The sequence below is a fragment of the Trematomus bernacchii genome, unplaced genomic scaffold (assembly GCF_902827165.1).
Source record: "Trematomus bernacchii unplaced genomic scaffold, fTreBer1.1, whole genome shotgun sequence".
Classification (NCBI taxonomy): Eukaryota; Metazoa; Chordata; class Actinopteri; order Perciformes; family Nototheniidae; genus Trematomus; species Trematomus bernacchii.
Genome location: NW_022987815.1, coordinates 346,395 through 355,866, shown reverse-complemented (window position 1 = coordinate 355,866; position 9,472 = coordinate 346,395). Strand labels below are relative to the sequence as shown.

General features: G+C 45.2%; 1 protein-coding gene across 1 annotated transcript; it reads left to right on the top strand.

Moving 5' to 3' along the window:
• Window positions 1-7,045: 7,045 nt before the first annotated feature.
• LOC117498810 lies at window positions 7,046-8,927 on the top strand. Its single transcript, XM_034150955.1, has 2 exons — window positions 7,046-8,523; window positions 8,568-8,927. The coding sequence occupies exons 1-2, from the start codon at window positions 7,282-7,284 to the stop codon at window positions 8,583-8,585; spliced, it is 1,260 nt and encodes a 419-aa protein (XP_034006846.1). The 5' UTR covers window positions 7,046-7,281; the 3' UTR covers window positions 8,586-8,927.
• The last annotated feature ends 545 nt before the right edge of the window (window positions 8,928-9,472 follow it).

The following is a 9,472-nucleotide window of genomic DNA, read 5'->3' as shown; positions in this document are numbered from 1 at the left end:
AGTCTGTTTGCCGTCTTGATTATATATTATTATTAATATAGACTCAATGTGATGTTGCCTTTATTAGAGCTGAAGTCTCAGGGAAATGGACCTTGTTTTGGACAAATCTCCCCGGGGTTTGAAGGCCTCTACAGAGAGTCTCTGTCACATGATCAGGGTCATCTGTCACATGATCAGGGTCATCTGTCACATGATCAGGGTCATCTGTCACATGATCAGGGTCATCTGTCGGCCAGGTCTTCAGTGTGCTCAGTGGTTCAGTTCTATAGAAGGAGAAAGAGTTAGAGGACATTTTGAGGACATTCTGAGGACATTCTGAGTCTCTCTGCATGTGTTGAACGGGTCCATTACAGATGATATTAAAGTATATATAATACTGTCTTTAACTTCTCTGAGCTGCTTTTCTGAAGAACTGATGACGAAGATGCTGATGGTTTCCAGATTACAGAAACTGTTGGTTTCCTGTTTCCATGACACCAGGCTGTCAGAGTCAGATCAGATTCAACTTTAACACGAAGAAGAGCAGAAGAAACGCGTCATAATGCATAATGAGTATTTTTAATTACACGCACGCACGCACGCACGCACGCACGCACGCACGCACGCACGCACGCGCACACACACACACACACACACACACACACACACACACATTAATGTATAGGTGAATACAGCAGTAACCTGTATATCCTCTAATACATGTAAATAGTGTTTGTAACTGAACGTGTGAGAGTCTCTGATGTTCAGGCTGACATGAGGCTGCAGACGTTGTGCAACACGCTGCTTGCTCTTATCACTGGTTGGGTCATGTGACTTTAGTACTAATAAGGTTTTTAAAACATTTCAAAGATATTGTCACGTTCCCTCCAAAACTAGGGGGACAGAGGAAAGTAACAACATGTACAAATAACCAGGAGAGAGAAAAGAGTTTCTAAATGAGTAGATAATGTTTCATTGTTCAAAAGAAAGGAAGAAGGCTCAGCAGCAGTTTACCCAACACACTTAAAGGCCTTATGAGGTCCTGATCTAACCTGACACGTGGTTTGATGCGTTGTGTGGACGCTCATGATGTTCTGTCTGCAGCTGAAAACTAAATTAAAGTAAGAACTTAAAAAATATATTTATGAGAAAATCTATAAATAAATTCAATGAAATGAAAAATTGTAATGTCTTTATTCATGAATTGACTTGTTTTTCTTTATTTCTGTGTCACGCTTAATACTTGGACCATTCCACATATGATTATCAGACAGATTATTTTACATACAGTTTACAGACTTGGGTTACATTTGAAAGAGGTAAACAAAACGCACAAACAAACTAAAGAAACAAAGTAAGTATTATAAATGAGCTACATAATAACCGACTCATTTCTGTTTTTACTAATACTTATATATAATGTCTTCCTTTTAATATTGTGTTTTAAAAGCCACACTGTACTTCGTTGGGCTGCCTCAGTGGGAAGCAGGGATTTCCGAGGCGCTCCTGAAGGCAGCATGTAGTGCAGAGGAACGGGCGTGAAACATATGGAAGTTTGTGTGTGTGTGTGTGTGTGTGTGTGTGTGTGTGTGTGGTGTGTGCGTGTGTGTGTGTCCGAGGAATTTCCGAGGCGCCCCTGAAGGCAGCATGTAGCGCAGAGGAACGGGCGTGATTGATTGATTGATTGAAAAGTTTATTAACAGCTTGTATATTGGGTACAGTACAGTACAGCTCAAAACATACAATTGTTAAGGGGATGCAGACCAGAGAAAGACTTTCGTCTTGTTTACATCAGGGTCCCCCATTTCCAATTCATCATATCATTTAAGACATATAAGACATATTTGACATACAGATGGCTTATTTACAATTTACATTTTAGATTTCGTTCTAATACATCCTAACCGGACATTTAAGACATACCAAGTCTACAGATATACAGTTAGTAACAGAGTCTAAAATGCGAGTATATACATAGAGCATATGGAAGTTTTTATTTAGCGTGAGAAGATAAACAGTTGATGAGGGGATACAACTAATAACAGGTTTTTACATTACATGTCACTTGTTAGACGCTTTTATCCAAAGCGACTTACATACTCAATACTGAGGGCAATCCCCACAGGAGCACTTTGGGGTGAAGTGTCTCAGGGACACAACGACATGCTGACTGCAGTGGGGTTTGAACCTGAGCTCCCCTGATCCCAACACCAACACCAACACACTAGCCCACTGCGCCACACGCCTCCCCTTATATATTATTATATTTGCATTATATTGCTCTCCCCGACCACATGAGAGCACCACAGACAGTGGAGGCTTTTAAAAAAGGCTTCAAAACCCATCTCTTCAAAAGAGCCTTTGCCTAGACCTTCTTACCACCCTTTTATTTTATTTCTATTGGTTTTTTTGTATTGCTTTTTATTAATTCTACAGTGTTGTGTAATGTTTATTTATACTGTTCATGCTCACTGCTTGTAGCACTTCGGGATTTGAAATCAAATATGAAGTGCTTTATAAATGGAACCCATTATTATTATTATATCGTATCTGAATAAAGAGGATTGGGCCGTGAATACAGGCTCGTCTGCTTCCAACAACAATTGAAATAAATTAAAATAAATAATAATACAAAATAATAATATCTTTAGCATTAGCCATATGAAATCTAATAAGTTTGCGAATGCAACCATTTGATTCCTCGATGAATTAAATACATTTGATTACTTTTCTAAAAAAGGAAAATATGTGTTAATTAGATCAAAGAAAATGTAAGATAGAAAGAGAAAATATAAATAACCTGTTTGTTTTCAGCAACATTTAGATCAGTTATTAGATCAGAAACACACTTCTTCTCTCTGGCCTTCTAGTTAGAGCGGAGCACGACTCCTGACTTTTCCCTGTGTTTTTTTTTTATATATATATCTGTTGTAATTTATTGTCTTTTATTGTGATTGTAGTAATGTGTTTTTATTACATGTACAGCACTTTGGCTCGACCAAAAATCGCTTTTAAATCTGCTTTATAAATAAAACTTGATTTGATTTGATTTAGTTATTTATTCAATACATATTTTTCTCAATAACTAAATAAGTAATATTTTATTTATTTGAATTTGTATTTATTACTCCCCGACACTTGGGGTCTGTGGCTCTGATTGGTTCGCTGGCCGGTTCTGTTGTGATTGGTCAACCTGCTTAGAGATGTCCCGCCCCTTAGCGTACACGTACAATGTGTTGGAGCGCTAGCCAATAGGAGCGCGAGGGTTGAAACACCCCACAGGAATAGGGCCCCTTTAAATGACTGGAACACATCAGGATTTGACCTCTGACCTCCTGTGACCTTCATAGAGAGATGGAGGTCATAAAGAGAGATTTATGAGGAGGGTCACTATAACCCCCCCCCCCCATGCTTTATTACTGACCCCCACCATGTGTTACTCTATAGTCATATGAAGAGGTGGAGAGTAAAGGACATTTAATTAAGTAGTGTATTGAAGTCCACCTGTGGTATTATTGTTATATATTATTTTATATAATCACACACACTTTTTAGGCCGTGATGGTTAATAATCCAGATTTAAAAAAAGACCACACACACACACACTAGAGGAGTTTAGAGGATAGCAGAGGATAGCAGAGGATAGTAGAGGATAGCAGAGGATAGCAGAGGATAGCAGAGGATAGCAGAGGAGTTTAGAGGATAGCAGAGGATAGCAGAGGATAGTAGAGGATAGCAGAGGATAGCAGAGGACAGCAGAGGATAGCAGAGGATAGCAGAGGATAGTAGAGGATAGCAGAGGATAGCAGAGGACAGCAGAGGAGTTTAGAGGATAGCAGAGGATAGCAGAGGATAGCAGAGGATAGTAGAGGAGTTTAGAGGATAGCAGAGGATAGCAGAGGATAGTAGAGGATAGTAGAGGAGTTTAGAGGATAGTAGAGGATAGCAGAGGATAGTAGAGGAGTTTAGAGGATAGCAGAGGATAGCAGAGGATAGTAGAGGATAGCAGAGGATAGCAGAGGAGTTTAGAGGATAGCAGAGGATAGCAGAGGATAGCAGAGGACAGCAGAGGACAGCAGAGGATAGCAGAGGAGTTTAGATGAGTTTAGAGGATAGCAGAGGACAGCAGAGGATAGCAGAGGAGTTTAGAGGAGTTTAGAGGATAGCAGAGGATAGTAGAGGATAGCAGAGGATAGCAGAGGACAGCAGAGGATAGCAGAGGAGTTTAGAGGATAGCAGAGGATAGCAGAGGATAGCAGAGGACAGCAGAGGACAGCAGAGGAGTTTAGAGGATAGTAGAGGATAGCAGAGGATAGCAGAGGATAGCAGAGGACAGCAGAGGAGTTTAGAGGATAGCAGAGGATAGCAGAGGATAGTAGAGGATAGCAGAGGATAGCAGAGGAGTTTAGAGGATAGCAGAGGATAGCAGAGGATAGCAGAGGACAGCAGAGGACAGCAGAGGACAGCAGAGGATAGCAGAGGATAGTAGAGGATAGTAGAGGATAGCAGAGGATAGCAGAGGAGTTTAGAGGATAGCAGAGGATAGCAGAGGATAGCAGAGGAGTTTAGAGGATAGCAGAGGATAGCAGAGGATAGCAGAGGATAGCAGAGGACAGCAGAGGACAGCAGAGGATAGCAGAGGAGTTTAGAGGAGTTTAGAGGAGTTTAGAGGATAGTAGAGGATAGCAGAGGATAGTAGAGGAGTTTAGAGGATAGCAGAGGATAGCAGAGGATAGTAGAGGAGTTTAGAGGATAGTAGAGGATAGCAGAGGATAGTAGAGGAGTTTAGAGGATAGCAGAGGATAGCAGAGGATAGTAGAGGATAGCAGAGGATAGCAGAGGAGTTTAGAGGATAGCAGAGGATAGCAGAGGATAGCAGAGGACAGCAGAGGATAGCAGAGGAGTTTAGAGGATAGCAGAGGACAGCAGAGGATAGCAGAGGAGTTTAGAGGAGTTTAGAGGATAGTAGAGGATAGCAGAGGATAGCAGAGGATAGTAGAGGATAGCAGAGGATAGCAGAGGAGTTTAGAGGATAGCAGAGGATAGCAGAGGATAGCAGAGGACAGCAGAGGATAGCAGAGGAGGTTAGAGGAGTTTAGAGGATAGCAGAGGATAGCAGAGGATAGCAGAGGATAGCAGAGGAGGTTAGAGGATAGCAGAGGATAGCAGAGGATAGCAGAGGATAGCAGAGGAGGTTAGAGGAGTTTAGAGGATAGTAGAGGATAGCAGAGGACAGCAGAGGATAGCAGAGGATGCTGAAGTCATTTTCTGGGTAATACTCAGACTCTCTTGCCGTCCGTGAAAAGACTGCAGGCTCTTTCTTCAATTCTCCACAGGGTCTCCAGATCCATCCTGAGCTCACAGACAGGCCAGTGAACTCACCACCGACCCAACGACTGACACTGAGGGGACAAGCATCTGTGTTTCCTTCAAGACTTCACATATGCCCTGTTTCTCTAAATTAACCAGATTATTTATGCAGAATTAGGAGAAAAGTATTCATTAAAAAGGGAAGAAACTGAAGCAGATTGAACAGCTTGCTTGGAGGAATTCTTATCGTAATTAAGAGCTTCTTTTCAGATATATTTATATGTTTGCATGAAAACCAAGCCCCCAGGAAGTGCGCCGGACTATGATGAAAATATTCGTTGTGTCCAAACGGCGGTACTGCAACTCCCGTATCAGTCCGTGACGTCACTGGGCCCAGAAAGACTCTTTCCCATTGACTAACATGGGAAAGAGTCGTCTGTAAATCGGTGGATAATTTTTTTTAAACTACCCAGTATGAACATTTGTATCGCCCTTATTAAAAACATTCGGTCCTCAAATTGTAAAATGTGCTAATAACGTTATTCTGAGAGTTATTTTCCTCTGCATTATGAACACACATCTGAGTGGGAGCTCGGGGGCGGGGCTTAAGGGGCGACTCACCTGCGCATGCTCTATGAGCGCACATACGGGTTCTTCTGCTCTGACAGCTAGGCATGATGGGTAATCTGTGACGTTTCGCTCTCTCAAAAGTTGGGCCATTTTGTCCTCATTTCCATGTCAAAAAAGTCAGTTTGTCGTAAAACTGTTGAAATATAAGACTATGAAAAATACGCAACTAGAAAGACTACAAATCCCAGAGTCGCGTAAGTGACGTCATTAACGTTACACATTACACTCGTGTTACTCAACGAAACCTTGTAAAGCCGGTCCTGCATGCTGGCTCTTAGGAACCGACTCACTCCCCTTGTGTGTATGTACAGCTCTCAACATGCCCAGATTGTGATTTTCACCTCTTTTAATACTTTCCGCCTCATTCTGAAAGAAAGAAGTGAAATGTGCCAACGTGACGGCCGTCTTGGTGTGTGGTGCGAGACGGGAGATGTAGTTCATTGAGCGGTTCACACGAAAAAATGTGTTACTTCAGTTTTACGACACGTTTTTATTTTTTTGACTTGCAAAATTATCTTTTAAATTGACAAACATCATATGTGTAATTCGTGGCACAAGATAATCTTTCTCTCTCCATTGACTTCAATACATACTTTTTCCAAAATAAGGTCCCATGGAGGTCCCCCGGAAAGGGAGGGACTTCGCCTCTCTATAGGAAAGAACGAGACCCCGCCTCCCACGCTCTATCCAGTTCTTATTAAACATCCGTGATGAAAACCTTAGTCGTTATCTTGTTAATTCAGAGAAACAGAATGCATTGAGCGTTCAAACATTGAAAATAATAGAAGAGGTCATTTATAAATGTACCTTACACTGACATGGAAGTGAGGTGGGAAATAAAAACTGCTCCGGTTCTTAAAAAAGTCTTTATTTAGTATAAAGATTTACAATAGTTAATTTAAAATCATATAGGAATCCTTGTTATTATTACAGTCGTGCTACACACAGACATCTTTGTGCTACACACAGACATCTCTTCGTGCTACACACAGACATGTCGTCGCGTCGCACGCGGACATGTCGTCGCGTCGCACGCGGACATCTCTTTGTGCTACACACAGACATGTCATCGCGCCGCACGCGGACATGTCATCGCGCTACACACAGACATGTCATCGCGCCGCACGCGGACATGTCATCGCGCCGCACGCGGACATGTCGTCGCGCCCCACGCGGACATGTCGTCGTGCTACACACAGACATCTCGTCGTGCTACACACAGACATCTCGTCGTGCTACACGCAGACATGTCGTCGTACTACACGCAGACATGTCGTCGTGCTACACGCAGACATGTCGTCGTGCTACACGCAGACATCTCGTCGTGCTACACACACACATGTCTGCGTGTAGCACGACGACATGTCGTCGTGCCACACGCAGACATGTCGTCGTGCCACACGCAGACATCTCGTCGTGCCACACGCAGACATGTCGTCGTGCCACACGCAGACATGTCGTCGTGCCACACGCAGACATCTCGTCGTGCCACACGCAGACATCTCGTCGTGCCACACGCAGACATCTCGTCGTGCCACACGCAGACATCTCGTCGTGCCACACGCAGACATCTCGTCGTGCCACACGCAGACATCTCGTCGTGCCACACGCAGACATGTCGTCGTGCCACACGCAGACATGTCGTCGTGCCACACGCAGACATCTCGTCGTGCCACACGCAGACATGTCGTCGTGCCACACGCAGACATGTCGTCGTGCCACACGCAGACATCTCGTCGTGCCACACGCAGACATCTCGTCGTGCCACACGCAGACATGTCGTCGTGCCACACGCAGACATGTCGTCGTGCCACACGCAGACATCTCGTCGTGCCACACGCAGACATGTCGTCGTGCCACACGCAGACATCTCGTCGTGCCACACGCAGACATGTCGTCGTGCCACACGCAGACATGTCGTCGTGCCACACGCAGACATCTCGTCGTGCCACACGCAGACATCTCGTCGTGCCACACGCAGACATCTCGTCGTGCCACACGCAGACATCTCGTCGTGCCACACGCAGACATGTCGTCGTGCCACACGCAGACATGTCGTCGTGCCACACACAGACATCTCGTCGTGCCACACACAGACATGTCGTCGTGCTACACGCAGACATGTCGTCGTGCTACACGCAGACATCTCGTCGTGCCACACGCAGACATCTCGTCGTGCCACACGCAGACATGTCGTCGTGCTACACGCAGACATCTCGTCGTGCCACACGCAGACATCTCGTCGTGCCACACGCAGACATGTCGTCGTGCCACACACAGACATCTCGTCGTGCCACACACAGACATCTCGTCGTGCCACACACAGACATCTCGTCGTGCCACACTCAGACATCTCGTCGTGCCACACGCAGACATGTCGTCGTGCCACACGCAGACATCTCGTCGTGCCACACGCAGACATCTCGTCGTGCCACACACAGACATCTCGTCGTGCCACACGCAGACATCTCGTCGTGCCACACGCAGACATCTCGTCGTGCCACACGCAGACATGTCGTCGTGCTACACGCAGACATCTCGTCGTGCCACACGCAGACATCTCGTCGTGCCACACGCAGACATGTCGTTGTGCCACACGCAGACATCTCGTCGTGCCACACACAGACATCTCGTCGTGCCACGCAGACATCTCGTCGTGGAAGTGAAACCGTAAGAAATGTGGAAAATATCTTCTGGTATTATTGATTTCTTTGTTTTGTGAAAAGAGTAAGAAAAAGAGGTTAAACTGGTTCTGAGGAGATGGTGGGACGGCGTGTGGAAAAGAGACCTGAGAGATCTTTAGAAGTGGAACACAACAGAGGACTATAATCATCTTAAACTTTGGTTATCAGTGTTTCTGATAAAGCACTTCTTGTTGGATGGAGCTTCTCGTCATGCAGGAGAAACGGCTGCCACACGGCATGCATAGAGAGGTGCATCATGGGAAGACTTCACACAGCCGGCAGGTCGTCGTTAGCTGCCGGCGGCGCGCTGCAGCTAACATCACTCATCGTTGTCTGCAAGAGAGAGAGAGAGAGAGAGAGAGAGAGAGAGAGAAAGAGAGAAAGAGAGAAAGAGAGAAAGAGAGAAAGAGAGAAAGAGAGAAAGAGAGAAAGAGAGAGAGAGTCAATTAACACACAGAGAGAGAGAGAGAGAGAGAGAGAGCGAATTGATGAGAGAGTGGGTGTTTCTCAATTTCGAGGAAGGCTGCTCCAGAGCCACTATTTCAAGGATGCTACGTCATCGAGTCCCGCCGAAGGACTGTTCCAATGTCCAGGATCCTTGGAATTCTACCGAGGACTGAATCCTTCGTTGCGGGAAATTTCGAGGCTGCACATGTGTATCCTCCGCGGTCTTAAAATCCCCACAATGCTTTGCGCACGGACCAATTTCCAAAATCTTTGGCGGAAAATGTAAGGCGGGGCCTCTCATATGACGCACACCTGCACACCTGCTAGCCTGTTCCACTCTTCCTTCTCAGAATGCCAGGAAGGATTCTTGCCTCGCCTCTGAAGGACCTGACTCTGAAGACAAGGAAGCGTCCTCGACATTG